This window comes from Thalia democratica, chromosome 9, assembly GCF_965202585.1.
Source record: "Thalia democratica chromosome 9, ktThaDemo2.hap1.1, whole genome shotgun sequence".
In the NCBI taxonomy this organism is placed as follows: domain Eukaryota; kingdom Metazoa; phylum Chordata; class Thaliacea; order Salpida; family Salpidae; genus Thalia; species Thalia democratica.
This window is the reverse complement of record NC_139173.1, coordinates 3,087,438-3,108,818: the sequence shown is the minus strand read 5'-3', so window position 1 is coordinate 3,108,818 and position 21,381 is coordinate 3,087,438. Positions and strand designations below refer to the sequence as shown.

Below are 21,381 nucleotides of genomic sequence, written 5' to 3'. Positions count from 1 at the left end.
TACTCACTAATAATTAACATAAAATTTTAGATGCTATAAGAAGGATTTTTGGTAGTTTAATTTTGTGGAAAAAAAAAGTTGTAATCATACAATCAAAATGTGTTATAAATATTGATAAAAGATACTAAAAAACGAAAAAATATATTATAAAATTTATCTTTGAAACTCAGAATAAATTAAAACTAATTTTAAAAATTGACAGGGTTACCAAATGTTTTTGGCAAATTTTCTCCAGGTTTTCAAAATTTCTTCCAGTTTTTAAAAAGTACACGTTTTTGGGTCTATTTTAGTTTATAACTAAGTCTAAGTTTAAAAAATACTGTAAAGCTAATTTAAATGTGTTTTTTAATTATAAAATTCTTTGATGGTGACAAAAAGTTTTTATCTATATCATAGATTTTTTGTTTCAAATCGAAACTTTACTACTTAACATGTAAAAATTGTTTAAAATTCTAGGCTTTTCCAGTTTTTTTTTTTCAAAATTTCTCAAGTCCAAGTTTTTGAGTCTAAATTGTCAAATTCCAGGTTTTTCCAGGATTTCAGGTTTTTTGGTAACCCTGAATTTATAACTTAAGACCATATATGTGTCAGCCATGTTTTTTTACAAATTGGTGTTAATTTGTAGAACTTTTTATTATCTATCTAATGCTTTTAAAAAGATTCAAAACAATTTTCGAGAATATGGAATCTAATACAGTGAGTACAATAGGCTCCTTAAAGCAAGCTTTATATATTTTCTATTGAATTTCGAAACAACTTTAAATTCAAAGAATATTAGTAATATTAAGTCATTCAACAGCTTTTCTTTTTAATTTTAAACTTTCATTTTTGAAAATTCAATCTTCTTTTATATATCTTAAAATTTTTATTTTTCAATATGTTGATAATTTAAAAAAGAAACCTTTAAATAATTTAAAGATTGTTTCTGAAAAACTTAGGTCTCTACCTGAAAAAAATAGTGAGGTTTTAAATGTCTGAGAAAATAAAATAAAAGATAGTCTGTACGACTGTATAAATAAACTTTACAAAAAATAATTGCTTTCGTATCCTTTAATAAGTGTCTTATAGTTTGTTCTTAGACATTCACTTGATTATCCAATAAGAATATTTGAAAAAAATCTTGACTTCCCTATGCCATAAGTGTGAAATGTATGAGTGAATAAATTTAAAATAATGTGTGTTTAAACTATAAAATTTTATTTTAATATACAATAAAACAACTGTTTAAGTGAAGTACAAGTAAAAAAGTTTTATCAAATATTTTTACTTTTACCTTTAGTGTCCTTTCCTAATTCAACACTTGTGTAAATGAAATTTCATGCGCTCAGAAACCTGAAAAAACAACCAAGTTTTTTTTTTCAAAATATTTTCAAACATATGTACTTAAAAAAACTAAAATATACAAATACCCTAAATAATTTGAGATTCACACTATGTAGCTTGAACACAAAATTTATTAAATTCAAAATTTTAATACATTTAGTTTGATAAATGTATTAAATAATTAAACCGACAAATAATATAGATCAAATAAAATTTAATTACTGTTATTTCTAACAAACATCTAACTAAGTTAACTAAGTAATTTATTGTTCTGTTTATCAGAAATAACAGGGACTTTTTGTAGCTAGTTTATCATGGATTTTAAACTAATAAAAATCAATTATAAATCGATAAGGTATAAAATTAAAGGTTTTAAAACAATATGATATCAGAATCAAATATATTTTGCTGCATTTAAAAAGGCTGCAATAAAATAAAAAAACATCTTAAAAATTAAAAACAAAAATTTTAAAAGTAAAGAAACTCAGAATAGTTTATTTTTGAACTATTATGCTGAAAATAGTTTTAAAAATTTCAAAAAGAAACCACATTAAACTTAACTTTTTACAAAATATAAATTATAAAAATCTACATCAAGATTTTAATTTGTTTTTAATTTTTAAATCAAGAACTTTAAAAAACAATTCCAGTTTACTTTAAGCAATTTTTAACACAGCTTTTTAAGAGTAAACTTTTTTACAAAGCAATAAAAGGGATTTAATTTTCAAAATCGATAAAATATATTCTTGTGTGTTTGAAATGAACTACAAATTGACATGCTTACATGAAAGATGTCTAATAAACTAATCAGATATATTTTAATTTAAGAGCTTCTTATCAAAAAGTACTTAAAATGAGCTTTTCAACTTAACAAGAACAAATGTGTTAAGCACAATAGTGTTTTATTAAAAAAATTATGAACGTTAAGAATTATAGAAACATCTTTTTTAATAATTATTCTTAAGAAGCTTAGTGATAAGCTATTAGATCAAAATACTATAACAAACAAAATACTAAATTGATTTAAATAACTATGAGCATAAGTTAATAAAATCAAAATTTTACTTATAACATATGTAGAAATTTAATAAAGTTTAATTTATAAAGAACTAATTTTTCAAAGTACAAAGGGCCACATTGATAAGTTTGAGTAACAAGGAGCAAAAAATCAAAGCCTCTCAAAAACTATACAGAGTAAAAAAAGACAGCAAAATTTTAGAAGTATATTAGTTACTAAAATAAAAATGTAAACTTATATATAATTTAAAATGTAAATAAAATTAAATCTACTTATAAATAATTAAATCAAGTTATTTATGCTTTTTTTCTAAAATGTGCTCATCTCCCAGTAGTACAAACATTTTTACTGTGAATAAAAATAGTTGTTAATAAAAGTATCCTAACTTATGTGCATTTTAAGTTTATTTTATAAGTAATTATGCTAAACTAAAACTTTATTGATTTTAGTTGTATTTCAAATAAACTAGTATAATTTACTAAACCAAACATTAAACCTAAGTAAGTTTTTACTTGTAACTTTTAAATATAAAAATAGAAATACAAAAATAGTAGTATACAAGTTTAAAATGTGGAAAACTAACGTTTTTATACCAAAATAAACAAATTTGTTTTGTAATGTTCAAAACCATTTGAACTCTATATTTTAGTACAAATTTTTGTTGTTGTATTTGCATAAAAAGTGATAGCTCAAGTTGACCTTCAGAAAACTGTTTTTCAGCTAAATACTTGATATATTTATGTCTGATTTAATAAAAATTAATGCATGTTCTTATAATTAACTATATGTGACGGTTTTAGTACTGTCAAATAAATTAATCCATAAATCATTAGGTTTAAAAATTGACTCCGATTATTGTAAACATACAAATTGCTCAATTTCAAATGATTTTGAAATTTATTGTTACAATATTCGAATTCTTTTTGGAATTAAAAACCATAGAATTATTAAACTAATATCATAAAACTACAACTAAAATAATTTTTGAATGTTAAACAAATATATTTACATACTTAATTGAATAAATATCTATTTGAATACAGCTTAATGACTGGCTATATAACTAGTTACGAAATCATTTAATTTAAATACACTACAAATTAAATTCTTATATAAAGAACAACTTAACATATAGCCTAATAAAACAAATTTCTTGAATAAATTAGTAAACTATTAGGATCTGTTTTTACTTACAAAAGTTAATTTGCATTCTAAGTTAAATTAAAAAAAAAAACATATTTTTTTGTTTTAGTGATATATATCACAAATACGGGATATTGATAAGGAACGTTTACGTCTTGATTCTGAATTAAAGTTATTTTACATTGAATTCGTACAATTTTTAGACAAATTTTGACATTCTAGTACCTAATAGTAGCTTAGGTCTTTTATTTTTGAATAAAGTCTAATAAACTATAGTTTACTTTAAAAACTTAATCTAGTTATTGAAAAATTGAAATATTGTGTAGATAGAATTGAAATTATATAAGTATTTATTTAGAAACAAACAACTTAGAATAATTAAAATAAAAATGTTCTGTGTCTTTATAATTTTATATAAAAGATTATGGTTTTGGTTGTTCTACTTCATTTATCTAAACATCTTTTTTTTTTGATTTCACCCATTTTAAAACTTAAAAAGTGCTCAACTTAACAATTTCCCTAATGTACTAATACTTATTCTTTGAAAAATCATATTTTAAAAAACAAGTCATTTAAAGATATCGAGATTGTTTATCAAAAACATTTATAGTAAAACTTTTATATTAAAAGAGGTTATTCTTATTTTTAAAGGATGCCAGTATCACCGTAAGACTTAAAAATATTAGTCAATCTTGACTTTTGTTTATAGGTAAACTTAACACAATGTTAGTACATATTGTAAAATTAAGTATTTTTGCAAATTTAGCTATTTTTGAAAACAAATATTTATAGGTGTTTCAGAAGCAAGTTATTTTTTGAGTAAAACTACCAAAGTTTTTTGGGTAAATACTATGTAAGGACAAAAGACAAAAAATATTTTATTTTAAAAGATATGTTTTTTTTATGGAATAACAAATTGTATAACGTAGATAAAATTTTAGCTAACTTTGTAAAACTTAACTTTTACTAATATAGTTATTTAGAAACATTGGTTTAAAAGTTAGTGTTAAGACCATAGGGGGTCCACCTTTACAAATTGATATATTTTTGATAGTTTTATATCAGATAATCATATTTGCTTTAGAAATTCAAAATATATTTTGAAATTTATAATAAAATATATAAGTCCCTATCATACGAGATAAAAAATTTAGATATATTTTTAGAATAAGAATAATAAGAAATTTTTTAGAAAAATATCTAGTTCCTAAGAAAATTGATAATTATTTATTAATGTGTTTCTCAATTCTTAAACTTATCACTTTGTGATTTTTTAATTTTAATTGTGTTTTGTAACTTTTGAATCTTAAACTTCTCACGAAACTTAAATTAGAAATCAAATTAATTAAATTAATAAAAAAATCATATCTCATGCTTTAAACTTTCATAATAGAGTCCATGTTTTTTTTAATACGTTGACCCTTTTATGACCTTAAAATTAAGTTAAAATAAAAATAGAACAAAATTTAATTTCATAAGTAAAGAAATCTTTAGAAATATATATTTTCTAAACAAGCTTAATTTTTATTCTTAAAGTATAATATTACAAACAAAATTTTATAAAACTTTAAAAACATATACAGTGAATATTTAAAAGGAAACTCACCAAATAAAAAATATTTTTTGTAAGTTTTTATTGAGTTTGTAAAAAACAAAACAGTTAACTTCAGTATTAAATTTTTATTAAAACTTCCAAACTACCGAATCTCAAAAACAATGTAACGAATAAAAATACTCAACATTATAAAGTTTTGATATAATGTAAATAAAACATAATTTTTCAACCGTTTTGAATTAGTCACAAACATTAAAACTATAATTAAACTCTTTTTATTTTTCATCATGAAAACAACATATCATATAAATAAAACCTGTCTAAATATTTTTCAATTTTGCCTGACTAGGAACACCACATATCAACTAGGACTAATATCAAATAAAAGCAACTGATATTTTCTATATTAATTTGTAAATATAATGATGTGTGTCATTGTACACTGTATGCTAAACAATGTGGAAAAAAATTAAATAGAAGTAAAACATTACATTCACACAAGTTATAAAGACTCATTTTATTTTCAATATCTAGTTAATGTTTATTAAGTTTCTCTCAAATAATACTACAATAAACAATTAAAAGTTTTCTAGTTTTAGTATAAAAACAAATAGACAATATATTTGCTTATACTAAGCACTATTTTAGTAAAATGTTTTTTTTTATAATAAACTAATAACATTTAATATTCTCTTGAAAATTCGAACTAACAACATATAAAGTTAACAAAAACTTAAGTGGCAATCCAATTTCTGTCAATTAAATGAAACAATGACTCTCATATTTATTAAACTTTACACAGAACAAGTTTTTACAAAAATAGAATAATTTTACAATGAATAATATTATAAAAAACTTTGTGCTAATTTAGCTTGTGTTGTTAAAGAATAAAATTAGATTACAAAATACTGAATAAATGCCAAATTTTGTATTCCTGTGCGGCAAATATCTTGTAGAAAAATCGTGTTAAAAACTTAAATTTTCTTTTACCTTATGAACAATTTAAGTTTGAAATAAAGTACTTTTTTATATTTTGATAGTATTGCTTTTTTTCCACAATTTATTCTAGTAGAAATTATAGTTTTAAACATAAACATAAGACACATATATTAAATTAAAATTATTAAACAAATTAGAACAATTATATAAGTACAAATCAGTTTTATAGATTGAATTTACATTGTTTAATAAATTTAAATTATACTAATATCTAATTTATTTAAGAAATTTTATTCTAAACTAAAATTTTTTAAATACGCTTTACAAGTTTTTTGCTTACAAACCATAAAAAATTTCAAATTACAAATAAGTTTTGTTTATACCAAGTACTGCAATAAACACAACTTTTCAAGTGTTAAAAACTCAACTTTTTAAATTAAAATATCCAAATTCTTACTTATTGCCAATATCGACATCCATAACGACCAACCATCTTCAGACTAATATATAGGTGAACATCTTGATACATTGTAGTTCACACTATCAGTTCAAACTAACTAATACATTGACACGGTGATATCAACCTAAAATATTAAAAAAAATAACTTAAGTTTTTATAGCATTGTCATTATTTTCAAGCAAAAAAGTATAAGTTAATATAAAAAGTACTTTACAAAAAATTAGTATTTACCTCTAACTACTTGTAATAGGTTTATAAAGTAAGTTAAAATTGTTGACAAAATTATGTAGAACTCTAGAAATTACAAAACAGTTTTGAAGCTTTGATACCTTTTTAAGATACAAATTAGTAAACAAATGCTCAAATCAGATCAAAATTTAAGGCTTGATTTTAGCAAGTTGGTGTTATTTTGGTGAGCTATCAGAATTTTTTCACCGCGTAACCAAATTCAAAGTAACTGTTGAAATATAAGTGACCGAATTAGCTCAATAAGTTCTTTATGAAAAGCGCAAAATAATAAAGTAAAAATAATATTTCACACAAAAACTATTTTATCCTTATATATTTTTAAAGCTTTATTTTCAAAATTTTCACAGTATAAGTTAATAACTAATATAAATATTCAATTTAAAACAAAACTCATAGTGAAAGAAATGTATTTACTTAGAAAATATTTTTGAAAAATAACCTTTTTTACATTAAAAAAAAATCTCAGTTATTGATTGATTTTCATTATAAATTAATTTTAAGATTTATTAGTTACATATAATTTATTTTTGATAATTTTATTTTATGAAAATTTGAAGTTTGAAAAACTTAAAAAAAATAAATTTTAGTCAATTGTTAAGAATATTATACAATAAAACCCCACAATATGATTTTTTAAAAGTACCTTTTACATTATTTTTATACTTTAACAAAGAAAAGCTTCATATAAAATTTGTACAAACTTTATTTATACAATAATGACCCTCTTTTAGCACTCATAGATATCAGTCATACCTGGAACACTAACATAATTTTCAACAAGGAACACAAATTAAGGCTAAATAAATTAAGTAAACAAAAAGTATCTTATACTAAAATTGTGATATAAAACCAAACATTAATAACTTATTTTAAAAACACTCCCCCTAATAAATTAAAGTAATAAAACATTTTGTGTTAAATAAGTAATATCTTCAAATGAAAACACATCTATGGTATAGTTTTATTTAACAACGTAATAATAGTAAAAAAAAACTCATTACTATTATTCTTTATTTAACTTCAACTGGTGTTTGATTTGTATAAAAACTACCACCTTTCATTAAGAGTAAAATGAAAACGTATATGGGTACACAAACTTTCAAGTATATTTAATTGATAACAAAGAAATTAAACATAAATGCACAATTGCAAAAAATAAAGAGATAATTTATTTTTAATCAATTTAATTTTTATGACTTTGGCAAAAATAATAGCTTACAGCCAATGGACTCAAAAGATGGATAATATTAGAAATGCACCGATAATTAGCAACAGTTGTTAATAAGGGTGAGATGAACATGTTTCTATTTAAAAAAGTATCTAATAAGCACTTTAGGGACTAATTTAATGAAACAAATTAAAAGATGATTTTATGAAGTAGTAAAAACCTTGATTTTTCAACAAAAAAAAAAGTTAATGTTTACAACAGTATTCCCATTATTACAATATACTTAATTTATGAACTCATTTTAGACTAGGGGTCAGCAAACTGCAGTCCAAAAAAGATGTTGAAACATGCACTAAATATTCTGAGGTTGGAAGTGAAGGGCTTAAAAAAATGTCTCAGGAAAATTTTATCGGAAGTTTGAAATTTACACTAGATTTTTCAAGTTTAAATTAAGAAGAAAAAAAAGGTCTTAAATTGAACTTAAGGAAGTTCGAAACTTACACTAGACATTTTGGGTATGTTATTGAAAGTAAAAACAGAAACTACAGCCTGCAAATATTTTAATTTCTAAAACTTGGTCTGCGATCACTAAATGCCAGCCGACTCCTGTTTTAGACCTGTTTAGGGAGTTTTACAGGCATAAGTAAGCTACAATTCACTTTTTACTACTAAAACGATTTTTTTCAATCAATATAAAAATCAATTTTTGAAATTTTTTTGTTCACTATTTTTTTTTTGTGATTTAATAAAAAGTTTTCAAAATTTTGCTAACAATATTGTAAAAAAGCAATTACTGAAAAAAGTAAATTTCTGAAGTAACTTTGGAAAATTTATTTTAAGATTATTTCAAAAATACAGTAAAAAACTGATTTTTACAAAACAGATTATATATCAAAAAAGTTATTGAATATTTTAATATAATATAAAAAGAATTTTTTTATAATATACTTAAGCTTTTAAAACGAGGTCACTTTTTATTTTATATAAATAAAGTTAAGCTATTTATGGCTTTAACCTGATAACTTTTTGAAAATTCCATATTTATCATACTCATTGGTTTAAATAAGTTGTTATATATCATATCTAAACTAAAAGTAGAAAAATTAAAAAATGACAACAAGTATTTTTATGGATTAATAAACTAAAACCGTAGAATAAACATATTTTAAAAAATTGGTTAACAGTAACTGTTAGTGCATGGTTTCCCTTTTTTTTTTTTCAAATAGCCCCCTTTAAAGAAATAAAAAAAGCTATGACCCCTCCCCCCCCCAACAAGACTACTCAAAAATCTACCATTAAAAACACCTAAGACATTATCTTTTTGCTCTTCATCAGCAACTCCAGAACATCTAGTGTAAGTTTCAAAATTACCAATAACAACACCTAAGACCTTATTTTTTGCTCTTTATTGGCAACACCAGACTGTCTAGTGTAAGTTTCAAACTATGACCGCATGGCCCCCCTCGGGCCTAATTGCTGCTCGTGACCCCCTGGGTATCTATCTTGGCCCTGGTAAAGTGAAACCACAACTAGAAAAGATCTTTTAAAAGTGTCATAAAAAATTTGATGAAATTGAAACCTAATTAAAAAGTTCCGTTTCCAACTGAAGTTGTGCAAATAGAAAAGTGTTACTTCAAGGGTTTTTTGCAAGACTAAATTTAAATGACACTAAAATTAGAAACTAATGTTTTTTTGACAAAAAATAACAATTACTTTTATATGAAAGATTAAAGTATGAACTATAAGTTTGTTTTTAAAGTAAATAAGTATATAAAAACTCAAACTGACTTATGAGATAAATGTTTTTTTTTACTTTTTGATGCAAAAGTACAATTTAAATTTTTTCTTTTGTCAACTTTTTCTAAAGTTTGATAAAATACTAAAAGTTTAACTTTTTTTTCAGACTATAGACTTCAAACTTTTAATATAAATTCCTTAAATACTATAAAATAAATGTTGGAGTTTAATAAACTAATCCAAATAAAAATATTTCAAAACCTTATCAAATCTTGCAATGACTTTTTTAAAACTATTTAAAAGTTAACTGTAAAAATTTAAAGAAGACTGTTTTAGAAACAAAGGAAAGATGTACTTTTATTAGAAACCTATTTTTATGCCTTTTTATTGTGTTTTGATCCCTTTTTCAAAAAATACTTTGAACTTTGTAAGGGTAAAAAATTAGTGAAAACTTTGATTAACCTCTATAAAATAAGATCAATTTGCAATATGCGAGGTTGATAACCGTATTTTAGTTACAGAAATCAGACTATAAATTTTTATAATAATTTAAAAAACCCTAAAGAAAATTTAAAAAGTATAAATACTAAGTAAAAATACTCATTTTAAAAATAGTAAATACTTTACATTTCACAACTATGAAGCTGTTAAAAACAAACAGAAACAGTTAAAATAACTATGCCTCATTTTTAAATCTAAAATCACTTTTGTTTCAGTGGGAACTTTTTTATTTAGCTTCAACAACTTTTTAGATCAACTACTTTGATACATTTTACTTCAACTTTGAAACTAATAACTTTTATTTAATTTCAAGTTTATAAATTTCTAACTCTAGTTCATCAGGATTTTGGCCCCATTTTTGTTTATTAAGTGCAGGTCCAATATTCTTTTACTAAAAACAACATTGTCCCTTATTTGAAAGCTTACAGTATATACTATAGAATACTTTTTATGGCACAAAAATTAATTTATTTATGACTAGTTTTATGATATACAACCAGTTTAATGAAAAAATCTCGTACAACTGTATGGAATTAAGGGGACACGTTCAAAATCCACCAGTGTTCAAAATCCACCCAGTCAAATTTGAGAACCGCTTACCGAACAAAGGTAAGAGTTAGTGGTAACAGTGATAGTGAAAAATTAATAAAAAATAAATAACAAAAATTCAAAAAAAAATTACTTAATAAAGAAAATGTAAAAAAAAATTGGGTGGATTTTGAACTCGGGTGGATTTTGATAGTATACCAGAACCATAGTTTTCAAAGCCCATGTTTTTAGAATTTTGAAAAAATTCAGGAAATGTTCTTTTTGAGATTACAAACATTTTGTGAAAGCAGATTTTTGAAAAAATAAACATATAAAAAATTAGGGATCGGGTCAAATATGCACAAAGACACTTTTGCGCAAAGGGTCACTTTTGCAAAAAAGTAAAAAAAAAACAAATAAAGTAAAAAGAAAAAAGAAGTAATAAAAAAACAATAAAATAAAAAATAAATTAAATATATAAAAAAGTTACAGACCAAAGGCAAGAGTTAGGGGTAACAGTGATAGTAGAACTAAAGAACAAAAAAAAGTATTTAAAAAAAAAACTAGAGAAAAAAAAAGTTACCAACCGAGGGTAAGGGTTGGAGGTAACAGTGATAAAAAAGACTTATAAAACTACTAAATAAAAATTATTAATTGAATAAAATAACAAGAAAAAACAAAAATTTATTATAAAAAAACAAAAAAATACCGACTGAGGGTAAGGGTTAGTGTTAATAGTGATAATAAAAAAACTAAAAAATTTTCAACCTTTGCAAAAGTGTCTTTGTGCAAAAATGTCCCTTTGTGAAAAATAGACCCTTTGAGCAAAAGTGTCTTTGTACAAAAGCGTTTTTGTACATATTTGACCCTTCGTGCAAAAGTGTCTCTTTGAGCATATTAGACTCCTACCCAAAACTTGTTTTATTATTTTTCTTAAAAAAAAACTTAGGCTAAAAAATTTGATTCTTATAAATTGTTCAAAACTTAATAAAAATTACTCTGACAAATCACTATAAATCTATATCCTCCATCATTTTAAATTATTTTATTTCAATTTTGTAGGATAAGTTCATTTCAATATCAAAAACAACTTGTAGGAAAAAGATTTTTGATAAAAAATATATTATTATGTTTTTTTTAATTTATACAAAAACTTAAAAATCTGCTCCTTAACATTGTGCAAAACTATTGAAGATTACTCTGAAAAAGTTTTAAAACAATTGCTCAAAAACTGAAGGAGGAGACAGATTTTTAGTGAATCTTTTTTTTTTAGTTAGCGCCTTCCATAAAGAACCTATTAACTTTGAATGTTTATATTGTAAAAAATTAAAAATAGTAAAATATAATATTAAAAATTACTCTGAGAAACCACTATAAATCTAACTTGAACGCTTATATTGTAAAAGTTATTTAGAATTTCAACAAGCCGTAAAGAGTAACTGGTAGCTTTATTAGTTATGTAAAAATAACGATTTTCAAAATTTTTATTTAAAATACAATGCAAATACCAAATTATCCCATTAAATATTTTAATAAAACATAAATTACAGTAGCAACCTAGTTACATGTACAAGGGTAGCACAAAATCTAATTATTTACTAATAATTATAATAACTAAATTAACTCTATAAAGAAAACAGTTGTTTTTTATCTGGAAATTTAAATAATAAAAGTTAACACATAACATAATTTAACTATATTGGTATTTTTAAATAAAAAACTCAACAAGTAAAGAACTAACCTTACTTCGTTTAAAAGTTATATTTTCCTCAAGAACATAATCAAAAACTAATTGTTGTTGAAAACTAAGAGCCTGTAAAATACAAGATATATAAGTTTTATATATTTTTGTGGAAAAAGAACATTAAATTATAAGTACATCTTAATAAAAACTTTCATACAAACTAGATCAAAGAGTCAACAATTTGCATAAAAGTAATATGTTGCATACTAAGTATATTATATATGACTGTTTAATTTTAATTGTACATATATATAACTTTAAAGTATAAGTTTGGTAATATGCTAGTAAAAATAATATAAGAAATGGATGTTTTCTTATAAGAATAAAATAAGTTTTTTGAAGATAATTTTAGTATATAATACTTAACAATTATAAGTTTACCTGAGTTCAAAAATGTTTAGTGAAGTATGGAGGTCTTAAGTCAAAATATTCCTTTTATTAAACAGAAAATTTAAATTAAAAAAACCTGGGTGCTAATTTCTATCTATATTTTAATTTTTTGGCGAGTAAGTTTATAAAATGTTTATTAAATGTTGTGATTTTTTCAAACCTTTAGTAATTTCTTTAACATATTATAATTTGGTATATAGCATTATGGGTACAATTTTGGCTATTGGTGGGCAATAGTTAGTAAGGTGAAGAAAAACTAAAACTAGTAAAAGGGCATGTTTTACAAAAAAGGTAATTATTTTTAAACTTTCTGTTAAATGGGCAATTATGAAAATGAGTTTTTAATAAAATTTTATTATAAATTAAATATTAAAATAAAACTATTTATCTCTCTAGGTAAAATAAATATAGAAAACTTTTAATATAAGTAATTGAAAGTTAAAAATCACATGTAAAAAGGAAAATAAGTAAAATTCAATTAAAATCTAAAATCTTTGAATTTTAAGACCATAGAGATTTATTAAAAGTTATAATTATGCAAGGAAGAGTTATAAAAATGTAAATAATTATGAGTTTATATGTTATTAAACTTTATATTAACTTGAATAATCATAACAAACTTTTAATTTTTTATTTATAATTAGTCTTAAATTATGTTAATACAAAGATAAGGTCAACACTACATTTAAAAATTATTTCATAAGTTGCAACTTGAATTTTAGCAATACTTAGTTATTTATATTAATATAAATTTTGAAATATTTTTGAATTAACTAAATAAAAATTTTAAAATTATTTACAATGGTTTTCGTAAAATGAAAATTTATTTTAATTTAGATAAAAAAGACAGTATACTATAAGAACAAAGTTTATAAATTTTACTATAAAATATATAAAGCTAAAACAGTAGAATGTGTGGAGTGTAACCAAGACTATATATTAATGTTTAATATCTAATTATTATTAAAGTCTAGAATAAAAATTTTAATTTAATACAATTACTCCTTAAAAACAACTACAATTTCAATAAAGGTGAAAAATAGGACATAACCATTTTGTAGATATTTAATTAAAAAATGTATGAGCTATTTTTATTTATTTAAAAATAAGTAACTTTTGAGATATGCAAGGTAAAAATCGATACTTTGATGAAAAGATCAAACTAAAAAAGCAATAAAAAAAATAATTAAAATAAAATCTTCAACTACATGTTCAAGACTTTTAGAAATCATGTGTTTCTCAGTCTTCTCTTTATGAAATAATAATTTTCTGTACTGATTTTTTAAATTTAAGTCTTTTTTTCTTAATTATTTTTCATAATTATTTTGGAAGAAAAAAATAATTATTTCAGAAATACTGCTTCAACATTAGATTTTAGCTTAAAAATACTGAGATATACTTTTTATTTATGTTTTTAAGAAAATTGGTCACAGTTTTTTTTAAATATTAGGGATTGGCAGCTTTTTCCAAGTAACGTAACAATTATGAAAAAGTGTAATATAAAAGGGTAGGTGTCAAAAATGCACCAAGGGACACTTTTGCATGAAATTTACGTATTTGTAATTGTTTATTATTTATTTATTTTTACTATCACTGATACCCCTAACCCTAGGTTGGTAATTTTATCTTTTATTTTCTTTTGTGCAAAATTGACCGTTTGTGCAAAAAGACCCCTTTGCAAAACTAAGAACAAACTATGAAAAAGTGTTGTTGTGCATATTTGACCCGCCCCAAATATAAGGATCATTTAATTGTTACTCACTATTCAATTATGCTAATTTATCATAATGAATAATAAAAAAATTTTAAAAAAATTGAACAAGTTATTTTCAAGTTTAAAAATATATAAGTAGTAAGTCAAAGATTTATAATTAGTAGATACCTGCCCTAAAATTTAGTATAAAACTTTCTACATCTCATAATAAAATCGATAAGGAGAGTTAAATTTTTAAAGATTTATTTTATATATTAGTAGCTTAACTACCAGTTACTTTTTGCCCTATTTTAAACTCAAAGTAACTTTTGAAGTATAAGAAATCAAAGTTTGAAAGTTTCAGAGATTTCTTATTGAAAGTCAATACTAAAATTATTAAAGAAAAATGGCCTTGACCAATTTTTTATGAACTTTAAAAAGTATCATATACCTAGTACTTAAAGCTTTGAAAAAAGTAATAATGTTAATTTTTGTAAAAAAAATATTTGTCTATATTGATATAACACCATTCATTGTACAAATGTATTAAACAAATACAGAAAACTAAATATCTGTAAAATAGGGTAATTTTTCCACAAAAAAAAGTTTGTAGCTTGTATTTCAGTTAATGAATTGAGTCTATCTATTAAAACAAATATGAATAATTAAAGTAAGGAGTAACTATAAATGTTGTGATAGTTGCTAAAATATATTGGCTATTAAAAATTTAAGCATGTTTGCCTGTACAGAAATTTAGTTAGAAAAAAGTTTTAGTTTTAGAAAAAAACAAAAACTTAAATGTATTAAAAAAATTTAAATTAAACACTTACTTCAATCAACCGGCAAATACTTTGATAGAATTTTGCTTGATACAATAAACTGAAACTCTGTAGAAAAGTATTAGTCAAAAGCTTCATATACTGGCCATTTTTTAGTTCAAAATAAGTTGGAATAAATCTCAAATAATTGGCACAAGATTAAAAATCTAAATAAACTGCTTAAAATTTTGTATAAAACTGGTTAAAATGTGCAAAAGTTGTAAACCTGAATTTAATTGTGTGTATATACTAATAAAAAGAGAAAGCTTCATGTAGAATCACAATAAGAATGTAAATAAACTAATGTAAATACAAATATAAATGCAGCAAATACAGTAATAAAAGCAAAAGTTTAAGAAATTAGTTTGTACAAAAGCCAGGGCTGAATAAAAATAGCTTCAAAATATATTATGCATTTAAAACTTGAAACAAAAAACAAAAGTTTTCAAAAAAAAAATTCTGAACTTTACTGAGTAAATATAATTTTATAAGTTTGATAAGTTTAAAACAATTTAATTTATTTCATTTAAGCTACATTTCAGACAAATTTAGTCCCAACTTAAATCATCTTTCTTCAGCTCCTGATGGAATGCCTTCACATTCTTTAACATTTCTTTCCTCTGCTTTGCAATCAGACCAGGCCTGCCAATAGAGTTACTTCTTGTGTAACTTCTCTCATTCACAACTGCAGCTTTCACTCTCTTCAATTTGGGCGTCACTGAGTCTTTCTTCAGCTTCTTGTTCAGTTCTACCTGGTCTTTCAGATGCTGCCTGATGGCTACAATCATTTGCGCTTTCTCCTTTAACTTGCTGCCGACTGACAAAATTTTGTTCTTGAGTTCCTCAGAGCTTTTTTCTCCCAACAACTCCAGCTGTTTCTTCAAGATGCAGTGTTCCTCCAAAATTTCACCAAACTCAGCTTTGAGATTTCCCAGCAACTCCTCGAAGTTGTTGAAATTTTGCTCCAAATTGTCCAACAGAACATCCTGTTCCCATTCTGTTGTATCATCACTTTTCTCCCCACTGCTCACGGATGACGCCTTCCTCGCAACTTTCCTCTTCATCACCTTTTCCTTGTAGCCGCAAACTTTCGGGTTGTGAAGCTTCAAGTCAAACAGCACGTTTTGTATCTGAGCCGCAAAAGCAGGACTTTTAGTGGCAGAAGTTCCTGTCAAGAAGGGCAAATCGTGGATGTTCACTCTGTAGTGGGGAGAAGTTGACCTTGTCCTCGATTGCCTCCTTGCTTTTCTTTGGAACTCCTTGTCACTGACCTTCTTTGGCGGTGGGGTTCTGCTGATCTTCCTCATATTGTACTCATCCAACAGCAACCTTGCTTTTTCTCTATTTTCCAGCTCCTGAGCTCTGTCTATCAGCTTTTGCCTTTCTTGTTTTTCAGTTTCTAAATCTTTTCTAAGCGTTTCAAGCCTCTCAACAAACAAGTTGTTCTGCTGTGAAAGCTCAGAGTTTTTTGTTTCAAGGTTGGTGAGCATCTCCCTTTTAAACTCTTTTTTTCTATTCTGGATGTTCAACTTACTTTTTTCTCTCTCCAATTTGATTTGATTTTCAAGAGCAAGAGCGCGGTCTCTCTCTGCATTACAAACTTTTTCTCTCAACATTTCAAGTTGTCTCTCTAACATCTCACATTTTGCTGTTGCAGATTCAAACTGTTTTTCACTCTCACAAACATTTATTTTGCCATTTTCATCAATACAAGCTGATATGTTGGTCATAGTGCTTGTTTCTAGCATCAACTGGCAAGGCTTGAACGAGTCATCCATCATTGAACCTTCTGAAATCATGTCTTGTTGGATGGAGAAATCTCTTGTTTCATTTCTTTGGTGCTGCTTGCTTGATGCAGGTGTTATCAAGCTCTGAAACCTCGGACTTTCAGTTTTGTTGTAAATGTTTGGGGTTCTGAATGTTTGGTTTAATACTTCAGGTGCAGGGCTATTTATGCTGTGATGGAAGGACTTTTCTGATTGGCTTAAACTTGAGGAGCTACTACGTGTAGAATGGACACTAGGCTCTGCAGATTCTAATAATTTTGAGGTAGATGATGCTACAGAAGTTTTAATTTTAATTTGCTCCAAATTCAACTCAATCTTCTCCTTATCTTCAATCAACTGGCTTTTTTCGCTATCAAGAGCATTCAGCCTGTCTTGCAGTTTTTTTAATGACAACAAAATGTTTTGGCCCATGCTGGATTCAGCCCTGCTTGAATGCTTGGCAGATTTGCTCAAATGTTGAGTTTCTTTTAATGACTCATTTAAGTGGAAGTCTTGGAAAGATTTACAAACAATTGACTCATCATCAAAAGAACTAAACATCAGTGTTTGTTATAATATAATCATCAAATTTATTTTCTGTGGTAATTTTTTATTATGTTTCGATCAGAAACCAATTTTTATGAAAACTTAGTACTTTATCATACTACAAAAGGGATTTTTTTTAATATCAACAGTTTTAGAAATATTTAAATTATAATTTTTATTTCATGTCCAATAACTTTTTCTTCAATTGTATTACTTAATACACTTAAAATTGAATAACATATCAACAAACAACTTTTAGTTATGATAAAATTGTAAACTTTAAGGTGCAATTTTTGAACTGTAGATAAAAAGACAGAGCTTTGCTAACTATGTATTTAAAATAAGAATTAATAAAAAGTAAGATAGGGTTTTTGATAAAATATCTTCTTTTTGTTTTATATCCTGTACAGTATAAGATGTATAAAAGTGAATATTTAGCAAATAATACTAATAGCAGTTTTTTATGACTTTTCCTTACCATTTGGGTTTATGTATTTGGTTTTATTGTCCTCTACTTAAGGTTTTAAAAAGTCTGTATTTATTTTTTTGTTTGTTTTAAGTTAAAAAATATTAGAATTTTATATTTCAATATGTTTTTTTAGTTCATCTCACCTCCTTATTTAAATCAAATATTTTTAAACTGGACTATTTCATAGCTTTTTGTATAAAAAACATCTATATATAAAAATATTATCTTTGAAGAAAGGTGCTTATGTTTAATTTAAATAACAATGATTGTTTTTAAACACATGTGGTTTTAAGCGTTAAAGATTTACAAAATTTCATTAGTTTTAGAGATACTTTAACTTGGTGTTTGTCTGCTTGCCACTAACACCATGAAGTATTTTAAAAGTCTTATTTATTTATTGCTGATAAAAAATTTCATTATAAAGAGATTAGATAAATCAAGAAGTTGATTTTTGCAAAACTATTTTAGCAGAAAATTTAACATGTTATATTAAATGTGTGTTGTGGCTTAGCGACATAATAAGGACAACATTAAAAAGTGTAATTAAAACATGGTAAGATTGAAATCACATAAACAAGAAAAATAAAAAATGTATATATGTTAAAAAACAATTATGACTGAAAGTTTTTCAATAATAAAGTAAAAACATTTAGGACAAATTGTCATAAACTTTAATAATTTCACAAAGAAGTTTGTTATACATACACTATTATATAAGGAAAGAAAACTGTGAATGATCACAATATAAGTAAGTGATCTGATGTGATATATAATGAGCTTTTTGGTCATAAAACCAACTGACATGTTTTAATTTTTTTAAACAAATTCAAAATACCCTTGCTGTTAATAATATAAATTAAATTAAAAAAAATTAAATTTAAGAAACAATATATGGCTCTAAGCTAATATATTTAGATAGTAACCAAAGGGTTAGAAATTCAGAACTAATTAAAAGGGCTATAATATTTAATGAGACTTAATATGTTTCGAAAACTTTTTTGTCTTTTTAATTAAACATGATTTGAAATGTTGTATCTTAAATTAAAATATATATTGTTGAAGTCAATGTTTAAAAAAAAAGAGTCATTCTAGATAAAATAGCTTACTTATTTTTTTGAAAATGTTATCTGTCATTGTTAGAGTTTCTAAGTAGTTCAGTATAGACGTAGCATAATAAAAATAAAATTTATTGTATTTAAAAATGTTATTTTCTATTTGTTTGTTTTAAGCAAATTGGGTGAAGTATTTGCAACTGAACATAATTTGAATTTTGACTAAACAAACAAAAACATTTTGGCAGATATTTTTCATAATTTAGGGAATTTTAAACTTGCTACTATTTAACTTTTGAAGAAATTTTGTACTATCTTTGAATTGGTTTGGTATGGAAGTTCAAAAAACTAGTAGATATAAATATTTTGTAAACAATCAAAAACAGTTTGGAAAAGACTGTAGTTTAAAAGAACAAAATTTAAACAAAGAAGTTAGTCAATTATACAAAAAAAGTACCAAGAAGGCTTATAGTTGTTAAGACTAGATAATAATTTCATACACCTGAAATTATTAACCATAATATTAAAAAAAATAGTGTTTAAATTCTAGAAGAAGTATTACTTTTTTCTTTTATGCGGTAACAAAAAAAGATTGTTGTCTTTTTGTCAGAGACGATATCACACAATAAGGGAGTTATTGGTCTTAACAAAGCTGTTAGTATCATACACGTTTCAAAATTAGTATATAAAATAAAGAAAAAAGTATTTGTACACAAAAAAAGATTAAAGTTTATTTTTAATATTTATGAATAGGCTCGTAGGTAATTTTTCATTCAATAGAACAAAGTTGTTAGAGTCATAAAGGTATCAAAATTAGTATATAAGATAAAGAAAAAATAGAGTATCAAATATATTTCACTAATTTTTTAAAGCTGTTTGCAAGTAATTTTATCACAAAAGGAGACCATATCAATTTCTTGCCGTCTATTTTGATCAATTTTTTTCCCCAATGCACACATCCCAATAGTAATCCCAAACAGCCATGAACTCTTCATACAAGATATTTTTGAGTAATTTCAGTCTTCGTTTATAAACCATAGTTCCAAAACATAGTTTTAAAATATCTAACTGTGTTAGCTACCTGTTCATTCCAGTTGCCCAGAACAGCTGTCTCGTTCAGTACATATGTATTCCAAGATTTGCATAAATTTAATAAAAACACAAGGTTAAAGTACAAGCGTTATAGGAGAATAAGGGGATTTTATTAGTGTGTCTGGGATTATTACAGTCTGGGAGCGGCTGCTCTACTAATCCGTCTGTCACTCTTTCCAGACATACACAGCTTGCTGTTGATCATATTGATATATTAGTCTGATATAAAAAATCATTATCCATTTCTAATTGTTAATATGTAAGGCAATGTTATTACTTTTGCGACAATTTTTTGAAAACTGATTTCTAAATTTTGTGGACATTTTTTAACGAGTTCGGCCAGCGAAAGACTTGTAAATTTATAAAACTTACCCACCTCTGAGTACAACAAATAAAGTATATTTATGTTTAAAATTATAAAAATTAATATTTCAATTAGTTTAAAAATTTTAGTTAAAGTTCATCTATTTGGCACAGGTAAGTTTTATTAAAATATATTTTACTTTTTGCTAATCCGGTTGGATTATAGTGGCAAAGGAGGGGTTAGATGATTGTTCAAAAACTTTTTTAAAAGCAGCTGAGAGTAGTTAAACCCATTTACTACTGGAGAATGAAAACTACACCTTAAGGATTTGTGTGCTTTCATAATCCTTGTCGAAAAACAAAAATATTGTTGGGTTCATAAAAAAATTCGATAATTGTATTGTTGTTTTTTAATAAAAACTGTCTTTTAATACATTTTAGCGTGCTTTTACCATTAAGCGTGCTTTTTAATAATTAATTAAAATTAAAGTTAAAAAGTGCTAAGTAAAATTTAACCACGTTATAGTTTATAAGTGATTGTATTTTATAATTTTTCTTAATTTTTAAACTTTACTAATTCGACCTTTTGAAACTTTTTTTTATCTGTTATAAACTATTTTTCGAGATAAGGCTTAAAGATAGATATAAACTTAATAAACGATAGTTTTAAAGTTTATGAGTTATTTTTTTTATCTTTTTTGTTGTTGTTGTTCTCTTTATAGTAAACTTTAATAAATAGATTTTGTAATTTTTAAAAGATTGTTATTTAAAACATATTTAATTGAACTTCCACTGTCAAAAAACCACTTAAAAGACGCTAAATAATTTTTAATTAAGTTCTAGCTGTAAACATAAGATAATTAAACTGCTAAGAATAGCTAATTTTT

General features: G+C 24.3%; 1 protein-coding gene and 1 long non-coding RNA gene across 2 annotated transcripts; both read right to left on the bottom strand.

Moving 5' to 3' along the window:
• Positions 1-1,196: 1,196 nt before the first annotated feature.
• Positions 1,197-6,814, bottom strand: LOC145844579 (uncharacterized). Its single transcript, XR_014370292.1, has 3 exons — positions 6,768-6,814; positions 6,436-6,562; positions 1,197-1,332 (listed from the first exon to the last, which is right to left on the bottom strand). It is a non-coding gene; the product is annotated as an uncharacterized LOC145844579 (long non-coding RNA).
• An 8,478-nt stretch (positions 6,815-15,292) lies between these two features.
• On the bottom strand, positions 15,293-17,625 carry LOC145843768 (centrosomal protein of 57 kDa-like). The gene has a single exon (XM_082950991.1). The coding sequence runs from the start codon at positions 17,591-17,593 to the stop codon at positions 15,815-15,817; it is 1,779 nt and encodes a 592-aa protein (XP_082807117.1). The 5' UTR covers positions 17,594-17,625; the 3' UTR covers positions 15,293-15,814.
• Positions 17,626-21,381: the final 3,756 nt, after the last annotated feature.

What these genes read in the sequence shown, in the direction of transcription:
- LOC145843768 (XM_082950991.1), bottom strand. Translation starts at nt 17,593, where the DNA reads ATGTTTAGTTCTTTTGATGATGAGTCAATTGTTTGTAAATCTTTCCAA.